The 20,049-nt window shown below is 52.3% G+C and overlaps 6 protein-coding genes across 6 annotated transcripts; 3 read left to right on the top strand and 3 right to left on the bottom strand.

Annotated features, from left to right (window-relative positions):
* The first annotated feature begins 4,614 nt into the window (after positions 1-4,614).
* BO85DRAFT_222969 (uncharacterized protein) lies at positions 4,615-6,041 on the top strand. Its single transcript, XM_025654724.1, has 2 exons — positions 4,615-4,831; positions 4,941-6,041. The coding sequence occupies exons 1-2, from the start codon at positions 4,772-4,774 to the stop codon at positions 5,949-5,951; spliced, it is 1,071 nt and encodes a 356-aa protein (XP_025518217.1). The 5' UTR covers positions 4,615-4,771; the 3' UTR covers positions 5,952-6,041.
* A 1,104-nt stretch (positions 6,042-7,145) lies between these two features.
* BO85DRAFT_446831 (putative DNA ligase I) lies at positions 7,146-9,849 on the bottom strand. The gene has a single exon (XM_025659592.1). The coding sequence runs from the start codon at positions 9,737-9,739 to the stop codon at positions 7,223-7,225; it is 2,517 nt and encodes an 838-aa protein (XP_025518216.1). The 5' UTR covers positions 9,740-9,849; the 3' UTR covers positions 7,146-7,222.
* Positions 9,850-9,952: 103 nt separating this feature from the next.
* On the top strand, positions 9,953-12,798 carry BO85DRAFT_391821 (RINT-1 family protein). Its single transcript, XM_025656825.1, has 5 exons — positions 9,953-10,128; positions 10,199-10,446; positions 10,500-10,805; positions 10,859-11,003; positions 11,053-12,798. Exons 1-5 carry the CDS (start codon positions 9,979-9,981, stop codon positions 12,679-12,681), a joined length of 2,478 nt encoding a protein of 825 aa, XP_025518215.1. The 5' UTR covers positions 9,953-9,978; the 3' UTR covers positions 12,682-12,798.
* An 18-nt stretch (positions 12,799-12,816) lies between these two features.
* On the bottom strand, positions 12,817-15,027 carry BO85DRAFT_222898 (pyridoxal phosphate-dependent decarboxylase family protein). The gene has a single exon (XM_025654723.1). The coding sequence runs from the start codon at positions 14,770-14,772 to the stop codon at positions 12,952-12,954; it is 1,821 nt and encodes a 606-aa protein (XP_025518214.1). The 5' UTR covers positions 14,773-15,027; the 3' UTR covers positions 12,817-12,951.
* Positions 15,028-17,164, bottom strand: BO85DRAFT_222892 (RCC1 domain-containing protein). The gene has a single exon (XM_025654722.1). It carries the CDS (start codon positions 17,011-17,013, stop codon positions 15,283-15,285), a length of 1,731 nt encoding a protein of 576 aa, XP_025518213.1. The 5' UTR covers positions 17,014-17,164; the 3' UTR covers positions 15,028-15,282.
* A 59-nt stretch (positions 17,165-17,223) lies between these two features.
* Positions 17,224-19,929, top strand: BO85DRAFT_415467 (Golgi transport complex subunit COG3; the record flags this gene model as incomplete). Its single annotated transcript, XM_025657692.1, has 4 exons — positions 17,224-17,529; positions 17,595-17,934; positions 17,990-19,063; positions 19,138-19,929. The coding sequence occupies exons 1-4, from the start codon at positions 17,321-17,323 to the stop codon at positions 19,927-19,929; spliced, it is 2,415 nt and encodes an 804-aa protein (XP_025518212.1). The 5' UTR covers positions 17,224-17,320.
* Positions 19,930-20,049: the final 120 nt, after the last annotated feature.

The following is a 20,049-nucleotide window of genomic DNA, read 5'->3' as shown; positions in this document are numbered from 1 at the left end:
ACGCTTATTTCTTTTCTTCCGTTGTTAACGGTTTTTCCTTTCCTTTCCTTTTTTTTTTTTTTTTTTTTTTTTTTTTTTTTTTTTTTTTAAATCTTCTTTTCTTTTGTTATCTTTAACGAGAGATTCGTGGACAGCTCAGCGTTGACGACAACGAGAAGATCGGAGAAAGAGGAGAGCGACCGTTTGCGGCAGCGAGTGACGAACGAATGGCAGAGGCACCCCGCATCAACCAGAGTGGCATCCAGGAACCGGGCGAGGGTGAAAGTATAAACGAGAGGAAAGGCTGGAATGGAATGGAACGTCAAGTGACAATTGACTTAGCGGGAGTCCATCTAGCGAGTTGGCAGGAAGGATGAAGTGGAATGATTGGGGATAGAAAAGAATTAAGGAATAAAAAATTAAAAAACAGGAATGATCCTAGAAACAAGGAACGAGGGACTTTCCGAGGGGAAGAGGGAGAAAAGAGGGGAGGGAGAGAGATGGGGGGGCAGGACAGGCAGAAGGGGGGAGAAGGGAAAGAGGAGAAGGGAAAAGGTAAAAAAATGAAAAAGGGAAAATAGGGAAAAGGAACAAACGAGAATAATTAATTGGCAAAGAACAGCCAGCAAGCAAGCAAGCAGGCAAGCAAGCATGGAGACAGAGAGTGAGAGTGAGAGCGAGAGAAATCAGGATGGAGTCGATTAGTGCCTGGACTAAGAGCTAATCGCGAACAATAATGTCATTGGTATGTGAGACAGCAAATAATACTAATGCAATCTCACCTGTCTCTAATCGGCGTAGGCGAAGGACCTAGATCCAGTTACTCCTTTCGAACCCAAAGCTTGTTCTGTTCTTTTCTTGTCTCATTGCGTGGCTTGAATTTAGTGAGCCAGTTAGTTACATACTACTACGACTATCCGCTTGGGTTGGTGGTTACTGTCTTCAGTTGAATCAAGATCTGACCACTAATATGATGAACTAAACTCGGCTGAACGACATTGATTATCGGCTCATCTTCCCTTCCAGCCTCCATCTTTTCCACCTACGTAGAGAAAATCAATTCGAACCCGATCATCGGTCTTCGGGGAGGCAAGATTGTTTCCAAAAAAGCAACACACAAAAGCCATTCCCGTCCCGTTTCAAGGCAACAGTATGAGAGGTATGCAATGGAGAGAGTGATTAGTATAGTACCTCTCTCTCTCTCGCTTGCCCACGATGATGATAATAATAATAATGATAATCAAATTATCGTTCTAAATATACTAATATAATAATGACGATGGTAATAATTAACACCAATGTATAAAAGAGAAAAAAGAAAAGAAGAAAAAAAAAGAAAAATTGGTCCAGGCACTAAAAAATCGCAACTGCCACTCTTGCAGTGGGGCGCATCCAGCTGCAGCTTCTTGTCCGTTGCGAATAGACAAGGATGTGTTACGTAGGCTGGCGGCCACTGGCCAACGGGCGGGAAGAGATAGCCTTCTTGGATTCACCGTCTCACCACCCGAGACGGTGGAGCCAAGACGATCGCCGGCTATATTTGTCTCCGTTGGCGGTGCTTGCTAGCTACTTTGTTAGCCTCTGCATCACACTTGCTCCTGCGTGCTGACTAGAAATGTCCAGTCGTTGTCTCCAGCAAGTCAAATTTGCCCCCTCCTCCCCTCCCCCCCCCAAATGGGGCTTGTATCTGACCCTTAATGACCCTGGAGGGTTATCTGCTCCCGGAGTAACTTGGAGTCTCAAATTTCATGGTAGACCGGGCCCTCTGCAGGATGGCAAAAAAAAAAAAGGGGGGGGATAGATAAGGAAAAAAAGATTTCTAGTCAAAATTGGCGAGGATGATAACTAGCCAAAAGATAGGGACCGCGCAAAAGTCAATGCTTTTGTAGGGAGAAGAACTTGGGACCCCTTAAGTCTCACCAACACTAAAGTAGTAAAACCAAGAGTCTTATGTCTCCAGCACGTCCAGTGGAAAAGAGCATGGGACTGCGAGGACGGTACCAGGAACTTCGTCCCAAGCACAAACAAGTAACTAATTAGAAGTTGGCATCGGAGTGTGGTTGACATTGTTCTAATTATGTTTCGTCCTCTTTTGCCCCTCCCTATCTATTTCTCTTTCCTTTTCTCTCGGCGTGAACCGTGTTACAGCAATCAGACTTCCCGTTTCCATGATGATGGCTTCCATGATTGCTTCGATGGTTTTCTGCAACACGGAGTATCTCCGGCACTGAGTAGAGTACTAGACTAGCAGAAAGGAAAATAAAAGGACGCCAGAGCCCCAACCACCCAACTACCTAAAGGACTAAAGGACTAAAGGACTAAAAGACTAAAAGATTAGTAGTAGTGTAAGTTAGTATCTAATTAGTGTAGTTGTGTGCCTTCGGGGGTCGTCATCCCCTCTCCCCTTTCCTTATCAGCCACAGCTGCCAGTTTGCCTGGAAGGTCTGAGATTACCCGGAAGGGTTTAGACCCTGCAGCGAGAGACGGGGCCAGTCCGCATGAAGCAGAAATCCAGATCCATCCATCCCCAAACCTGGATGGATCCTGCTAATATTTCTCCCCGTTAGTATCTCGTTGGCTTCCTTGGGGGCTGTAAGTCGGCGCCAGAGCCTGCCACCTCTTCTGTCCCTTATCACACGCTCCCAAGTTGCTCGGACTGATTCGCTCCAACGCAATGTCATCATCCGTCCAAATCCTCGCGAATCTTCTGCATATCTCATGACTTCGGCATTGCTGTTTTGGTTCCTGTGGGGTTTAGTCCCAATCAGAACCGCCCGCGGACCTTTCTTCTCTTAGCTGTAGTACGTAGTAGCACTTACTTAAGTGCTTACTCTGAGAGGCTTTGAGGATACTACTTCTCTGCTAAGTGCATGCTAGCCGCTCTTCGTACACGTCATGCTTTTTGCGTTCCCTGTTTCTTTGCTACTGGGGTCCCATAACCTCGTCCCGTGTCGCATTATCTCTAATTATCAGTGCTTTCGCAAGTTTTGGGTCGTCTCTAGTAAGTCTCGCTCTCTCTGGTTTTCCATTGCACGAGAACCTCTAGTCTCCACTATCGTAGGGCTGGCTTGCAATTCTCTGTTTCTCGTATTCCGCTGAATAATCATGGGCATTCGAATCTGCTAATGAGCTCCTGAGCTACAAAAGTAGCTAGTAACGAGCAAACAACAGATGATCACTTCCCTTAAAACAGTGATCTCCACTAGCGGGTATGTATCAACGCTCAAGAGCACAAGGCAAACCCGGAGACAACTGCGGCAACAGAAGCAACGGGAAGATGAGTTTAAAACGTCGGGTATCACTGCTCGGGGTCTTACATAGTAGTACTGAACGCCCGTCCAGCCAAACCCGAAGCGTCGCACTGTCGGTCCATAGCCGCCGTAAAGGCGTTTCTACAATGATCCGCATGCCCCAGAAGAGCTTGCTCTGACACCTACTTCATGACTTGCTCTCTGTTCCAGTCGAGTGATATCGTGAGCCATATGGCCGATACTCAGTCATTGACTGCCGTGTTCATCACACCCAGATGCTGTTGACACTGATTATCTATCTGCATGACCTCCCCATCTGGAAAGTAAAAGCAGCCTATGTGTAGAGATGCGTTGGACAAACTCTGGTTACTCCACCTGTTCTGCAGCAGACATGCCAAAAGGGAAGAAGAAGAAGAAGACGGAGCCAGTACAGGGTATACCGAGTATACCCACGGTCGGCAGACACCGATCAATGGAAGGTTTGTTTTTGTGTTCGATCAATTGATTGCTGAGGCAAGTGAGGGAGGAATTCCTCTCTCCACAATCGCACGGCTGAAGAAATGCTGCGGGCGAGACAAAGAGAGGGGCAGGAATGAATGGATCGGAGAATTCTGTGGCATGTGTCTGACCAGTGGTGCGCTGGTGCATTCCGAGATGATCGCAGGATTCATTGGTTCAGAGTGGACGAGAGTTATCTGCCGGCTGCTTTAGAAGCGAGTCGCAGCGTCTCCTTGTGTATCTTTTTTTGTGTAGTATAACTTGAAAGCCTTCACGAGTCATGGAGTATAGGGGATGCAAAATGAAGAAGAAAAGAAAAAAGAAAAAAGCAGAATCGTGTCAATTAGGAGAATGAGATGCATCAATTATCAAGTCTGTCACCTGTAAGGAATACAGCTGCTATTGACGGCGACCGGGGAATCCATCCGTCAGAGAGGGCAAAGAAAAAAACATCCCTTGGCTCAACTGGCGACGATGGCACCCTCTTTATCCACCACCCGCCCTCAAATTGAAGAAACTTTAGGGCCCTTTCCGCATTCCCAACACAAAGACCGTTTTCCTTTGATGTTGCAGGTTACCCAGGCAGGCCCGGACGACTTTCCATACATACCAGCTATTCTCGCCGCTTCCGTGCCCGTGGGCGCTAAACGAAGAAGGGATTTCCCCAGAGTTCGTGGCTGCTTTAGGCCCATAGCCTCCCTTCCTTTCGCTGACCCGAACCCAAACTAACCTCGACTAAAACCACCGACTAAACTTGCTCTGGTGAGCTAACTACTGCTTCCTCTTACTCACTGGCTGGCTGGCTCATCACTCCGTTCACCAATCACCAATTGGATCCCATTGCAGACTCCTCCTCTCCTCAGCCTTTCCTCCCCCTCCCCTAGTGCACCACCGACTTGACTCCTCCACTTCGAACTTGGACGTGGTTTCAAGCCCTTGACTCTCCCAGGGCCCGCACTTCATCTGCCGTCGTCGGTCGATGCCCACTACCAGAGCTCTTCTATCGGCTGAATAGCGCTCCCTGTCCTCGATATTCCCGAGCAATGGCTCTTACTCAACCGTCAACTTCGGAGAGGACGATCCGCAAAATTGACATTGCCCAGGTATGTGCACTTTTCTTGCTCTGTATGATGTGGCCTGAAATTTTACTTTTACCCTCTCTCCCTTGTCCGTCCAAGCCAAGTCTAATTGAATGCGTTTCTTTACCACTAGGTGTCCCTTAGCCTCCAGGATCGGTTAGGCCTCGCCAAAGTCAAGTATCAGAATGGACGTCTACAGGCACTCGGACCAAACCATAATGGCGGAATACAGGTGTGCTTGGGAAGTGACAGGCCGTCGGATTCTTCGTCGGAGGTCTCGCACAGCCGGAGTGAAACCCCATTGACTCCGCCTCCCTTGCCAAACTCGTCATATTCCAAGGAGCTCCCTCGATCGTCTCGGAATAGACATGCAGCAACTTTCGACTCAAAGGCCATGCAGCCTATGCTGTCTGCCAGCCGGAAGCGTCTGCGATCCGACTCGATTACAGATCGTACGGTCAAAGCCCCCCGGGTGTCTTGGAAGAGTTCACACCACCTGCCCGAATCGTCTCCAGGCTTCAACCGACAGCACCTGAACCGACACCTTCCCCTTCCCTTCATGTCAGATATACCCGAGTATTCTTCACCGGCGTATCCCCATCACTCAGAAGACGACAATGACCCCGACCTCCCTGTCCACAGTTTTCAGCATGTCAGCTCTATGGCAGGCTCTTCACCTCCCCGCACGCCTCCTCCGAAGCACGCCCGTCTATCCCGGAACGACCGACAATTGCGGCATGCAGACGGAGCAGATTTGCTTCTGTACCTGGCCAATTCCCCAACACCAGCCAAGTCTCAGCAGGTGCGGGATTTCCCACCGTCGACTCCTCCGAGCCAGCACGCCGCTCTGCCCTCGTTGACCCCGACTCCTGGCGGCGGCGGCGTCTTCCCCAACTTCGGTACCCCGAACCAACAGTTCAACTTTGCCGACTTTGTGAATGTGACACCCAGTCCGGCACAACCTCCCTGGGGCGGTCGCACGCCTGGAGGGCCCTCGAAAACACCCCTTGCCAACAAGGAGCGAAAGAGGTCTAATCTCGACGGCCTGCTGCCGCCGAGTACGGACAGCCCGAGGAACCGTGGAAAGGGGCCTGCCATGGTCCTCCAACTCGGTGAAGAGCTGCGACCGGAAAAAGCCAAATAAATCTGGATGTACAGATTTTACCCTTCTTGTCTATGCATTTTCCCCTAACCCCATTGCTTATGACTCCTAATGACTGTTATGTTTTACCCCCTACATACCCCGCCACTGTATCCAATGTCTAGTCAAATTTCCTTGTGTTATCCGGCCACGCCCTGTCATGGACCGGTATTATCGAAATAATGTACACGCCATCTGTCCATATTACATACCCCTTGTTCTTTATGCCATGTTTTCCAGAGGACTATTGGAAACTGATTTCCTTTGTGTGCAAGCCATATCGTGTGACCCACTGTTCGGTTAATCTTGACGTTCGTTGCCCTTACCATCAACCACAGATATTCATGATATTGCTTTGATCAAGCAGAGTACAATAGTACACATACAGATACGATTATGCATCAAATACAACCAGTAATTAATCAGTACGCTATTATAGAATCCGGTTAACCGAAGTCCACCTCATGACGTCTACACTTGGCAGACCGCGTCGACCCTGTAAATTATCATCAGGAACGGTATCTGAAACCGAAAAGTAAACCGTCGATGACATTGACGTCACGCAATCATACATTCTAATATCCACAACCATATCCTCTAATCGCAAAAAAACATGTAGTAATTAACATATATGTCTACACACCAATAATACTAATCCCAGCACAGTACTAACACAAACAACACTTCCACCCATTAAACCCACATCCTCTGTAAATCCGTAAAAAAACATCACAAAAAAGTCCCCTACACTATAACATACAACACGGAAAGTAAGTAAAACAATAAGAATAAACAAAATAACCAGAATCACGAGGAAATACTAGCTGAGGTCTTAAGACCCAAACTGACCCGTGTGCGGCCAGCCACTTAGCTGAATTGAATGAAGTCTGCAGAGAAAAAAAAAGGAAAATTTGTGTTTACGCGACGCGTATGAAAGTTTAATTTAAATCGTGTTGATTTCGCGTTTGGGTTAGGTCGTTTTGGGTTTAGTGCGGGATTCGGTTGGATCGGGGAATTTGCTTGTTTGGGGTTAGGGTGAGATCGGGGGATCGAGATCCCGATCCCGGGATTACTATCCAGTACTGTGAGTCTGTGAGAGTGTGCGGGTGTAGGTATGTATGACTTCGTGGTGAGGGAAGAGGGGCACGTGATGGTTTTCATAGGGTATTTAGGTAGTCTATGGAGGGCTTTTTTAAACTTTGTAAAGAGGGGGTGGTTTATGTATTAAGCGTATTGTATATATGTGGTTTACATCCAACGTTCACGGTATCTCATTACTCTTCCTGCTCTTCAGTCGGTCCCTCCTCACCACCACCACCCTCCAGCTTCGTCCGTTCTGATTGTTTCCTCCATAAATAAGCCAAGTAATCAGACGTGGTAGCCTCATCGATCGATTTATCCTCTCTGACTTTGAGGAATCGAGGAAACCGCAGGCTCAGACCCCGTTCATCGCTGACCAACCCCAGAGCGGCCGTGTATGTAGGACTAAGCGTGATATCCGCGAACGCCATCTCCCACACTTCCTGTGGTTCGAACCATACGTCTGGCTCGCCGTAATATTCGACGTAGCTGGGACGGGATATGACATTGGGGGTGCCCTCCGCGTACTTGTCCTTGTTGGCTTGGTAGAATTTGTCCGTGAAGCCTGACATACACTTTGTTACTGCTTCGAGACTTCCAGTTTCTGGATTCCGAACCGCAAGGAGGATCGGGGACCACCATTTCGCCTTTCGGCCTTGGCCGTGCCAGCCCGCTACGGGGATCAGGTCCAGGGTTTCGGATGAGGTGCTGTAGTCTTTTTTCACCTTGAGCCAGGATTCGAGGCGCTTGTCGGGCTCGTAGGTGGACAGGAGGGCTTTTCGACGGGTGTTTTTGGAGGGTTTGTTGTCTGTCATGTTGGTGGTTGATTGGCCCGGTGTGGTGGGTGTTCCGTTGGTAGTAGTATCGACAGCTGGGGTTTCTACTCTTTCGAGATCAGGTTTCGGCATGTTGTCGAGCACCTTCACCATGATGCCTTCGCATTTGGTGTCTGTGGCGCTCTTGAAAAACTCTAGTACTGCTTCGGAGTCGGCTGAGGTGGCGTCTAGACTCTTCACCCATGTGAACCGTTTGGGGATCTCCACGAATAAGCTCCGTAGCAGCTCCCTTCGCTCGCGGAGTGATCGGTCGAGCAGTGGCTGGCCATTTAGGTACATTAGATCGAAAGCAAACAGACACACGTTGACCTTGATTGCTCCGATATCGACGTTCTTTTTCGCACGGTTGGTTAGGATCTGGAATGCCTGTAGTTCGCCTGTTTCTTGGTCAACGGCGACAACCTCCCCTTCGAGGATGAAGCTCGATACGCCTTCTCCTCTGATTTCTGGGACAAGAGACACCAGGTCTGGGTATTTCTCTGTCATGTTCTCCAAGTGGCGGGAGAATATTGATACTTTGCCCTGTACGTCGCAATGCACTTGCGCACGCTGGCCATCATATTTGTATTCACAGCTAAAGTCGCGGCCTTGTAGCTTCGTCAGCATGTCTGACAGATCTCTTGTGATGCTGCCTAGCATGGGTCTCAACGGAACGTGCAGTTGAAGACCGCAGCGAACGAGAAGTTCATCGGTAGCCCCGACTTCAAGCAAGCAGGGAACGAGGTCATCGTAGTCCGGGTGTCTCGCATACGACGCCTTAACGACCTCTTCTGCGTTGCCGTAGATTTCAGCTAATTCCTCTTTCTTCATCTGCGCCATTTCCTTTTGAGAGTAAATTGAAAATTCCGCCCCCTCTGGTTTGGAGTACAGGAATGCCCTAGCAAGTGCAATGAGCATGGTAGTTTTGACAGCGCCGATGCGGAGATTCTGCACCAGAGTTCTAACAATGTATCGACTCTCCTCCGCACCACGGGCATCTTGCAGAAGTTTCTCCACAATCCTTTGCTTCGTTTCCTGACTGCCACTCCCTTTGCTCATAGCTATCTTCTTAAGCGACTGGTAGACGCCTTTTATGCGCAGCGGTTTGGGCTTCATCAATGTAAAAGACTGTCTTTTTTTGGCCTCGAATGCCACATCACCAGCATCGCCGTGTTTGTCATAAAGAGTTTTAAGGCCTTGACTGTTCAATCCATACACCTTTTTAAGTGCTTTTGATATTGAAGACCCGCCAAGTCCCAACTCCAATTCGTCGTATGGAGGGGATATCGAATTAGTCGCCAGCCATACAGCGGGAAGCACACTGGACGGGTCGGCTTCGATCAACACGCGGAGGAAATTGACCAATGTATCGACGATCTTGATGCGACTAGTTGTGGCGTTTGCGAGCACAAAAGCTCTGGTCAAGAGGGCGTACGAAGCGTCGCCACCTTCCGAAGCCCAGTGACCTTGCAGCTCGCGCGCATATTTGGAGGCATCGAACGCGATAGGACTCTGATCGAAAGGAACCGCAAGAGACACAGTGTCTTCCGTACCTGTGGATGACTGCAATGAGAGGACGCCCTTCTTCTGCAGTTTGGTCGGTTCCCGATCGTTATCGCCGGTGTTTGAGTGCGCCGAAATAAGCTCATCGCTAGGCGTGTCGGCCTGCGGGTTTGAAAGCGCATGCTCCTGGTCCCATTCAGCCTGCAGCTTACGTGCAAGCGCTTCGTCCGAAAGAGTTTGTTCCGTGGGGGCTTCGGGCACAGCTTCAGATTCCTGCTGCGTCCTCTCGGCTTGCTTAGCAGCCTGGCCCTGAAAGAATGACGCTATGCTCCGGGTGCGCTGCGAGGCAGATGCGGGATCATCCCTCTTGCGCTTCTTAGCTGGACTGGACATGTTGAAGGTATGTAGAATTCATTCATTCATTCAACCATTCATCTAGGAGTACGATGTAGGACAATGGCGTGCGACACTGCCCATCCCGCGCGCTCCATAGTGGCTGCGATGCGGGCGGGAGTGACGTTACTTGCGGTGGAGGCGGAAGATGAGCTGGAGCAAAGGGCGGAAATGCCCAAGGCGGAGTTAGCGACACCTCGTCCTTCTCCCCGTGTTTCTCCCCCGCCAGCTTATCAACAATGGCGACTCCAGCTTCTGTTCTGTCATCGCATGAGAGGACACGGGTTGAGGATTATCTAAATGACAAGCTGCAGGTAACTGCCGACTTGGAAAGTCTCGACTCGTTGCTGTCGAGTCTCCGAGCCCAACATGAGCTCCAACGCAAGCAGGTAGAGCGTACTCCCATCCCCAGATCAATAGCAGACATTCGAAAACACTTGCTGACAGCTGAATGTGAAGCTAGCAGAAGCTCACGAAGCGCTATCGAATGCCACGAAAGCCTCCGAAGACCATGCCGAAGCCACTCGAAAGCAAGCCGAAGCATTCAACGAGCAACAGGCCGATATCGATCGGCGTTTGAAAGAACTCACGGGGTCGGATTCTAGCGATGAGGCAGCGAAGCGCTTTGAAGCGAGTATAGAGAAGCTGCGGAGGCTTGAGATCGCGAGGGGCTATATGACTTTGCTCAAGGAGGCGGAAGAGCTGAGGTATGGAATAGTAACATGTTAAGCAAGACAACGGTCGCTGATCTTGAAAACAGCAAGGAGGCCTTGAACAACATCAAAGATCAACCGCAGATCGCGATCCAGTCATATACCCGACTACGCAACGTTGCCCAGTCACTCAAAGATGCTCAGCCAGCTGCAGAAGGGGCTGCCCCTCACCTGGTCGACTACGTGGGGAAGCTATCGTCCGCCCTCAGGGAGCATATGAAATCAGACTTCGCCCAACGACTACAGGGAACGATGGAGCAGATGAAATGGCCCTCGAAGGAACTACACTTCCCGGAGGATATACAGGCACAGTGGAGGGAGAATGTGGAACTGCTTCTGGGCCTGCAGAAACCGTACGTGGCATCAAGGTCAACTTCAATGCTTGGGTGTAACCAGTCAGCTATAGGGAGCTCGAGTCTCATACCTCTGTGTCGAAACGCCATGGCGCCGAGCCGCCAGTTCTACTACCATTGGAAGTCATGGTGCATCCGCTCGAACTGCGCTTCAAGTACCATTTCAGCGGAGACAAGCCGACAAATAGGCTTGACAAGGTACGTACATTGTTTGCAGCAACGAAGACTAGTCTCTAACTCAGGGCAGCCCGAGTATTTCCTGGCTCATGTTATGGACCTGATCAACAACTTTGGAGGATTCTTCGCCTCGTTCCTCCAACCCATCTTCGACCAAGAGGCACAGAATGTCGGCACTGATATAGCGTGGAACTTCTACAATGCATCCCACGCTTATATCACAGCGCTTCTGCCAGTGCTGAATCATAAGATAATTACGTTTCTACCTCAGATCTCGAATCACCCGCAGCTGCTGAGCCACTTCATGCATGAATTGATGAACTTTGACAACGAAGTTCGCGAGTCGTGGAACTACCTACCGGATCCTTACTCCACCGACGACTGGCGGGGAATGACTTGGGAAGTCCTGACCAAGCAAGGCTGGTTTGGCCGCTGGCTTCAGGTCGAAAAGGAATTCGCATTGGCCCGCTACAAGGAGATCGTCGACACCCCGGATAGCGGCCACATCGACTATGAAGGCGTCGACCTCACTTCAACCAAGCCTACCAAGGCTGCAATCCGGGTGAACGATCTTCTCGAGACAATAACGGAGCGCTACCAGCCCTTGTCTTCGTTCAGCCAGAAGCTGCGCTTCCTCATCGACATCCAAATCACCATCTTCGACCAATTCCACGAACGCCTGCACTCTGCACTCGAAGCCTACCTCGCCATGACCTCCGCCATTGGCCGCACCGTCCAAGGCGCTGATGCCGCCAGCATCGAAGGCGTGGCCGGGCTCGAACGACTCTGCCGAGTCTTCGGCAGCGCGGAATACCTCGAGAAGAAGATGGAAGACTGGAGCAACGAAGTCTTCTTCGTCGAACTCTGGACGGAGCTCCAAGACCGCGTTCGACAAAACAAAGATGGCGGCAAGAATGTAGCGGGCACCATGTCCATCGCAGACGTCGCATCCCGCACCTCCCAAGCCGTGAACAACAACCACGGCCAAAGCACCGGTGCATCCTCAACAGATGGCGCTCTCTTCGACGAGACCGCCTCCGCCTACCGCCGTCTCCGCCTCCGTTCAGAATCCATCATCACCTCCACACTCACTTCAAACGTGCGCTCTGCTTTGAAACCCTATTCCCGCGTCTCCACCTGGGCTTCCATTTCCACGAGTAACACCACCACTCCTCTCCCTCCCACTTCCGACCTCGCACCAGCAATGCGCACCCTCTCCACCGAAATTACCTTCCTCTCCCGCGCACTGGGCGTCGCCCCGCTCCGCCGCATCACCCGCCAGGTCCTCCTCGCCATCCAAACCTACTTCTGGAGCAGTGTACTCACAAGAAACACTTTCTCCGCAGCCGGCGCCGCCCAATTCATCAGCGACGTTGAACATCTCTGCAGTGTCGTTGACACCGCCCTAGGAAGCGGAGCAGGGCAGCCAACAGCTGGCAGTTCTATCAAGAACATGAAGAAACTAGCGGAGGGTCTTGTTTTGTTAGGACTGGAGAATTCGGCTGATGCGAAGACTACCACTACCACGGAGGACTCAGAAGTCGAGGGAGATACACGCCCCGGGCTATGGGAGGTTGAGAAGCGACTCTTCAAGGATAATGAGAGCGCGCGGGTTGTGCTTGCAGAACTGGGGATCGAGAGTTTGACTGAGGCGGAGGCGAGAAGCGTGCTTGAGAGACGGGCGGAGATTGGTAATTAGTTGAGGGAGTACACCGGGGGTGTATATATAGATGAAGTTGGTAGTAATTATCAGTTGCATGAGATATCCATTGTTACAATCCACTGTGCATTCGAATATAAGCTCATCATCTCATTCACTGTATTCCTCGTTATATACCCACCCTATATGTATGTGTATGTACCCTCTATATTTATACCATCCCATCTATACTAGCCCAGACTTTTGTTTCTACAAAAACACCCCAAAAATATATCCAAATATTAGACACATACTAACCAAACCCACCCCTCAATGATGCACAACAGGACCATGACCCCTCTCCCCCAACCTCCTCGTCGACACTTCCCCCGCACTCTCCCTCTTCAACCTCTCCACAATCGCCGGCCCAACCTCCTCAATCGCCCGAATCAGCCCCTCCACCGTCTCCCTCGTCGTCTGAACATTCACCACACACCGGAAGAACTTCCCATTCCCAACAGCATCCTCATCCCCACTCGGCGGAGCAAAATCCACCATGAACCCCTTGCCCACAATCGCATGCGTGATCTGCTCCGTGACCTTACTGTTCGCCTTCCCGCGCTCCGTCTCATTCGAGACCAGTCCGCGGGGATGCACGTATGCACGGTTCGGCGCATAATGGAAGCACACCTGCAGACACGGCGGCGGGTTCTCGCTGACGAGGACGAAGTTGGGGTTCTGTTCGACCAGCGTAGCGAGGTGCGCTGCCACGGCGCAGGCGGAGTCGATTTGCTGCTCGTACCCGGCCGTGCCGTAGTAGGTCCAGCTGAGGAAGAGCTTGAGGGAGTCTGCGCGACGGCCGCATTGGAGGGTGAGGTCTGCGAGGTCCCAGACCTCGGGGGAGTCGACGACGAGTTCGGTCTCGCCGTTGAGGGAGTCTGGTGCGGCAGCGGCGGTGTCGTCGTTGTGGAAGAGGTAGCCGGCGGGGAGGGTGTTGGCGAGATGGAAGCGACGGATGTCGGCGGCGAGGAGGAAGGAGCAGGTGACGGGGACGCCGAGCATTTTGTGGGGGTTGATGGCGATGCTGTCTGCTTTTTCGGCACCGGAGAGTTTGGCGCGTTGGGAGGAGGAGAAGATGAAGGAACCGCCCCAGGAGCCGTCGACGTGGAACCACAGGTTGTATTTCTTGCAGATGGCGGCGATTTCGTGGAAGGGGTCGAAGGAGCCCAGGACGGTGGTGCCGGCGGTGGCGTTGACGTAGAAGGGGGTGCGGTTCTCGGCGAGGGCCTTTTGGACGAGGGCTTCGAGCTCCGAGGGGATCATGCGGCCTTGTTTGTCGATGGGGACGGCCCAGACGGAGGAGCTGCCGAGGCCGAGCATTTGGGCGGCCTTTTCGATGCTGTAGTGGCCGTGGGCGCTGGTGAAGAGCACGAAGCGGTAGTTGCCATTGCCGTCTTTCTTGGTGCTGGGGTAGAGGTTGTTGCGCGCGATCACGATCGAGGTGGTGTTGGAAGCAGAGCCTCCCTGGACGGAGATGCCTCCGGCGCGGGGGCCATTGAGGCCGAAGAGAGAGGCGAGTTGCTTGCCGGTGTGTTTCTCAATGACGGTCAGGGCTGGGGAGACCTGGTAGACGTGGACGTTGGTGTTGAGCGCCGCCAGGATAAGCTCCGACGCTACGCCGGGGGCGTTGGTTGATGCATAAAGCTTGTCGAGGAATCCCTGGTGCCATGTGTTGACCGAGTAGCGCAGAACCTTGCGCAGGACTTCGATGAGTCCGTCTTGTCCGGTTCCTTGGTCGGGCAAGTCTAATTGGAGGAGCTTCTGCAGCTCTTCGGGCTTCTTGTGTTCGACGAGGGCCGTGTCTCGAGGCTTGGAGTCGCCATTGGTGCCGTTGTGCAGCGATTGCTGGGCTAAAGGGTCCTCATCGGCGCTTCGGATGAACGGAATCAGCAGATCCTCGACGGCTTTCAGAAGCTGTAGAGCAGTCAATGCGGTCAGTATGGTGCGAATTGGAGGATAGGATGATGCTAGTGGCTCATAGAGACAGGAGCTAGGGTTGAGGAATATGCGCCAGCTCGTCAGGAGTGGTAAAAGAGTGTGACTCACATTTTGTACTTCATCGGCGCGACTGGCCGGCGGGGCAGAAGCCATGGATGCGGGGTGAGAGATTGGAGGAGATGAGGAGGAATCGGTGGATATACAAGAGAATATTGAGGAGTGGACAAAGGAGAGAGACTGTACACGGCGATGCGACAACGATATTGAAGGGAAAACCTCAAGGAATTGCAAAGAAAAAGCAGCTCATGGAGCAGCCATTGTGGCTGTCAAAAGTCAATCGGAAGGGCAGGCGGAAAACGAGAGGATCCACTGAAGTGATGACATTTTCCGGGTATTCGCCATCATGACCCAGTCTTTGGTGGAGATCCGGCACTGATGGCCGTTGAGGAACCATTCACGCTTCCAGACAAAAGACCCTAGTACTATGTAGCGTATGGGATTTGCATTGAATTCCAGCTGTGTGCTGATAGGTTGGTATTACATGCCCTGATCACGACTTTTTCGACCCCAATCACCTCATAACGCGCCCAGAAGATATAGCTAATATACATGGTCATAGCACCAATTATGGTTCATTATACATGGAAAAAGAAGGGGGTCAAATTATACGGAAGAATAGATGGCAGAGACGTGTCGTCCACATACCACGCGTTGCTCCATGCTCACCGTGCGACGGTCAACCTTGCCCTTATGACGAGGCATGATCTGGAGGCGTGCTTCCTGCTGCTCGTCTGCCTCCTCCGGCGGGGCGTGGATGTAGTTCGGCTTGGACAGGTTACTGCGCTTGCCCGTGCCCAGCTGGAAGTGCTCGTTGCCTCCCCACCAGAGCGCATCGTATCCCCAGTCACGAGTATCGTTCAAGGTGCTGGAGGGAGCTGAATCCACATGGGTACTGTTGTTCATGACCGCGGAAACATGTGTCGTGCCGACTGAGAGATCATGGATGCGGATGGGCGTCAGGCGGTTGGTCTTCTCATCGAATTCGGAAAGACCACTCAGTGCCTTCACCTTGGCGAGTGAATCCTGTACGTGGGTCCATTTACCGGTACCCAGAGCTCCCCAGATGCCCCGTCCGCAAGCCCAGGTATCGGCAGTGATGCGCCCCAAGTCACGGAGGGTGGCAGGGTCCTCCTTGGAGCTGAGTATGCGCTGCGCATCCACCGTGAAGAAGCTGTTGGCACCTCCGGCCGCGACCCGAGTGGCCTTGGGCAACCAGGGACCGCGGTAGAGGTTCCTGATGGGCACCAGAGTCGGGGTGTCGCAGAAAGGTGAGGACGGGTTGAACTCCATCGCCAACTGTCCGAAAGAGTTGTCGCCAAACGCGAACACATTACCGTCCTTGTCAAGAGCGAGCGAGTGGTAATCGCCCGCAGCAATCTGGACGATCTTGGAGCCCTTGAGCGCAGTAATCTCGTGAAGGGCATCCACCGGCCCCTTGGGGCGAGTAGCCCAGGTCAAGCCGGGGATACCGAGCTGTCCAAACGAAGGGTAATTCTCAGTAGAAGCAGCAACGGAGAACACCCGGCCGGAGCTGGTCAAGAGTAGAGCATGGTCGAGTCCGCTGGCGAGAGCGGTTACACGCTCGCCCAGCTTCAATGTCGGCTGCAGCAAGCGGTAGCTAATACTGGATGTTCCCGACCGGAAAGGCACCCATGACCCTTCCTTGGTCTTGCGGCCACCCAGTTGGTCCTCCTTGGCAATGGGTAGTGAGTAGACATTGCCGTCCGAGGACAACGCAAGGATTCGATCGTTGGACATGCACAACGAAGCCAGATTCTTGCCGGTAAGAGTCTTTGTGGGCTTGAATTCAGTCTCTGAATAGCCCTTGCCCCATTGGACCAGGTCGCCATTCTCCGTAATGGCTGCGCCGGACCTCTCTCCGAGCTTGAGGTCTCTGAGCACTTGACCTTCAAAGTAGGCAAATTTCCGGGGAGTCTTCACCACGGACTCCTTGGATTCCGGATCAACCACGCGATAGGCGTTATTGCCCCAGACGTAGACACCGGGACTCTTAACACTCCGCTTGTGCTGTACGTACTGCGAGCTCAATTCCTCAGCGGATTTAGCGAGGTCTTTCACCTTCTCCACTGGCTTCTCAATCTGACTCGGGTTGGATGTAGCATATTCGTAAATGAAAACGGCAGCAGTGCCTGCTCCCGCCACGCCCAAAGAGTTCCGAAGCCAGTTCGAGTTAACCGAAGGCTCCGGTCCCTTGTTACTGCTGGCATAAGATCTGCGCCAGGGCGTGGCGATAGATCGGTTGTTTCTCACAAGGCGACGTGAAGAGTTGGTGACGACGGTGGTCACCGATTGCCGCCCCCGATGAGTCCACATGATGTTTGGCAGTGCTTAATGGTTTCGCACGCCGAGACTGAAGTTAAATTCCAATATTCTTGCTTATTCCTGAGCGGATCTTGATCGATCAATGAGAAAGAGGCAAAACATCAGCTGGATGTTCAAGTCGCGTAGGCGGAAGACCCCGGCAGAATAGCGCATTGAAGCCACGCCGGATTCATTGCTCCTCTGTCTTTCCCTGCGCCTGGGCTCTGGGTTTGATAGGGATTGTTTACCTTGTTTTTATGGGGGCTTTGATGCAGAGGCTATAAGGAACATCTTTTGAACACTGAAGAATTACCCCACAATGCGCCAACAAGCTGCAGGACAGCGAAGTCGACGCCAAACTGCCCCGTCGGGCCGGGCTCTGGAACAGAAGGTCAAAGAGGCCACCCAACTCGAGACAATTCCGGATGATGTGGACTCGGTTACCGATATTCGCAATGAGCTGGAGTTTGCACAATGGTACAATGAGGTAGAGGAGAGCCTGCTGGAAGCTAGCTACGATGAGTACCAGTACGCCCATCCGCGGCCCACCCCCCACAGAGCCCCTGGTCTATGCTGACATCAATTGTCCTTAGAGCTTGCCTCCAGGAGCTTCAAATGTCCAAGTCCCATCTCGATTCCTTATTGACCGATACGTCGTCGACCCTCGATCTTTTGACTAGCCTTTCGAACGACTTCAGAGCCGTGGAATCGCAGACCTCCCAATTCCGGAAACAATGTGAGGGGCTGCTCTCTGCGCAGAAGCATGACTCGGATTTGGCGGAGGATATTCAAGAGAACCTCCAGTATTATGACTTTCTGGATCCTGCGTCGAGGAGACTGAATGCTCCTGGGGCTGGTAATACAGTTCGTGGGAAGGAATTCTCGGATATGCTACGGCGTCTCGACGAATGCCTGGATTACATGGAGACACATGTCAGTATACATCACAATGTCTATCGCTTTCTAGCTAATGGGTCCTACTTCGCAGCCCGATCAAAAGGAAGCTGGCGTATACCGCTCCCGGTACCGTTTACTCATGACCCGTGCCCTCACCTTGACCAGAACCCACTTTGTGTCCTCCCTCCGCGATGTATACGCCGATGCGTCGAAGAAGATCGCAGATAAGCAGCTCAACGACACAACCATGTCCACGCTGCTCTACGCCAAATTCAGAGTCGGCGCGCCGGAACTGAAACAGATCGGACTCGAGATCCAGAAGCGAGCCGTCCCGCCTCTAGACCCCGACCAGGGCACCGAAGCCGAATACCAGAGCTTGCTGAACGAGCTTCATGCGAACTACGCAGCCACGCGCGGGAAATTGATCATCCCCCTCGTCTACAAGAACCTCAACGACCTCGCGCAGTCTCCAACGTCTTCCCAGGACCTCGTCTCCTTCGCCCGCGCCAGCATCAGCTACATCCGCGGCGTATGCCTCGACGAGTTCGAACTATGGGGCGAATGGTTCCACGGCCACGGCGGACTCTACGACTTCCTAGAAACAATCTGCGAACCGCTCTACGACCACCTTAGACCGCGCATCATCCACGAAGACAAGATCGTCAAGCTCTGCCAGCTCTGTACCCTCCTGCAAACCCGATACCTGCTCGACCAGGACGAGGATATCGAGCAACAAGTCGACTCCAACCAGCTCGACTTCCCAGCGCTGATCCAACCCGCCCTCGAAGACGTCCAAACCCGCCTCGTCTTCCGCGCGCAAGCCTTCCTCCGCGACGAGATCGAGCGCTACAAACCTCGCCCCGAAGACCTCGACTACCCAGCTCGCAACAAACAATTCTCCATCTCCGTCACCGAAGGCCAAATCAGCGGCCGCAAGATCACCTCCACAGACACTCCCACCACAACGACACTCCCAACCCGACCCAAATCAACAACCAAACCCAGCAACGACAGCGACCCATCATCAACGAACCCCGAAGACACCACTACCACCGCCGCGACAAAATGGGACCTCGAGTCCCCAACAACCCAAGACCAAAGCGGCTGGTACCCAACCCTCCGCAAAGCCATTTGGCTCCTAAGCCGAATCTACCGTCTCGTCAACGTACATCCCACCCCTATCCTCCCCTCCCCCCCTCACAACCAACCAACATACAAACTAACATACAAACAAACCAGTCCACCGTCTTCGACGACCTCGCCCACCAAATCGTGCACCAAACCACGACCTCCCTACACAGCGCCAGCACCCTCCTACGCACAAAAACCACCCCAACAGACGCGCACCTCTTCCTCCTCAGCCACCTCCTAATCCTCAAACAACAAATCGTCGCCTTCGACATCGAATACACCACGCCCGAAACCACCCTCGACTTCTCCGCCATGACATCCACCTTCTACGAGCTGCGCTCACGCGGAGGTCTCTTCAACCCGCGCAATCTCTTCAAATTAGTGGGGCATGGCCTCCTCCCCCGTGTCGTGGAGAACATGCTCGACGCGAAGGTCGAACTGGATGGACGGCTCCGTACCGTGATCAACGAATTCATTAATGAGATTGCGGCGGGAAAGATGACGGCGTCGTTGCCGGCTAGGACATCCTCTGGAAATCTTCCCTCTGCTGGGGGCTTGATGGATACATTGTGCGGGAATGTGGAGAGGGAGGTGGCGAGTTTGAGGAAGGTGTTGGGGGAGTATTTGGATGATGGACGGATGAGGGAGACGCTGGTGGGGGCGGTGCAGGATCGGGTCATTCAGATTTATGAGGAGTTTTGGGAGATGTATGTTGATGCGGAGAGGAGGAGGGGGAATTTTGTGAGTAAGAAGGGGAAGGGGAGGGAGGATGAGGTTTGGGATGTGGATACTTTTGCGGAGTGGTGTGAGGGGGTGTTTAGGGTGGGTTTTGTTGGGTTGGGGAGGGATGAGGATGATGAGGAGGGGAGTTTGAGTGGGGGTGGGAGTGTAAGGTCTTGATAGTATGGACTTTTATTCTTGTACAGTGGTAGTACTAGTAGATATTAGTATTCTTATTTTCTTGAATTCGAATGTATATACAGTGTATTGAAGACGAAACGGGACAAGACACTTTTTTCT

This window comes from Aspergillus piperis (genome assembly GCF_003184755.1).
Source record: "Aspergillus piperis CBS 112811 unplaced genomic scaffold BO85scaffold_4, whole genome shotgun sequence".
NCBI lineage: Eukaryota > Fungi > Ascomycota > Eurotiomycetes > Eurotiales > Aspergillaceae > Aspergillus > Aspergillus piperis.
This window is presented reverse-complemented; position numbering and strand designations above follow the sequence as displayed.

What these genes read in the sequence shown, in the direction of transcription:
- BO85DRAFT_391821 (XM_025656825.1), top strand. Translation starts at nt 9,979, where the DNA reads ATGGCGACTCCAGCTTCTGTTCTGTCATCGCATGAGAGGACACGGGTT. An exon ending in CTTCTGGGCCTGCAGAAACC is followed by an intron (nt 10,806 to 10,858) that starts GTACGTGGCATC and finishes AGTCAGCTATAG; the next exon opens with GGAGCTCGAGTCTCATACCT. An exon ending in CGACAAATAGGCTTGACAAG is followed by an intron (nt 11,004 to 11,052) that starts GTACGTACATTG and finishes AACTCAGGGCAG; the next exon opens with CCCGAGTATTTCCTGGCTCA.
- BO85DRAFT_446831 (XM_025659592.1), bottom strand. Translation starts at nt 9,739, where the DNA reads ATGTCCAGTCCAGCTAAGAAGCGCAAGAGGGATGATCCCGCATCTGCC.
- BO85DRAFT_222892 (XM_025654722.1), bottom strand. Translation starts at nt 17,013, where the DNA reads ATGTGGACTCATCGGGGGCGGCAATCGGTGACCACCGTCGTCACCAAC.
- BO85DRAFT_222969 (XM_025654724.1), top strand. Translation starts at nt 4,772, where the DNA reads ATGGCTCTTACTCAACCGTCAACTTCGGAGAGGACGATCCGCAAAATT. An exon ending in GCAAAATTGACATTGCCCAG is followed by an intron (nt 4,832 to 4,940) that starts GTATGTGCACTT and finishes CTTTACCACTAG; the next exon opens with GTGTCCCTTAGCCTCCAGGA.
- BO85DRAFT_222898 (XM_025654723.1), bottom strand. Translation starts at nt 14,772, where the DNA reads ATGGCTTCTGCCCCGCCGGCCAGTCGCGCCGATGAAGTACAAAATGTG.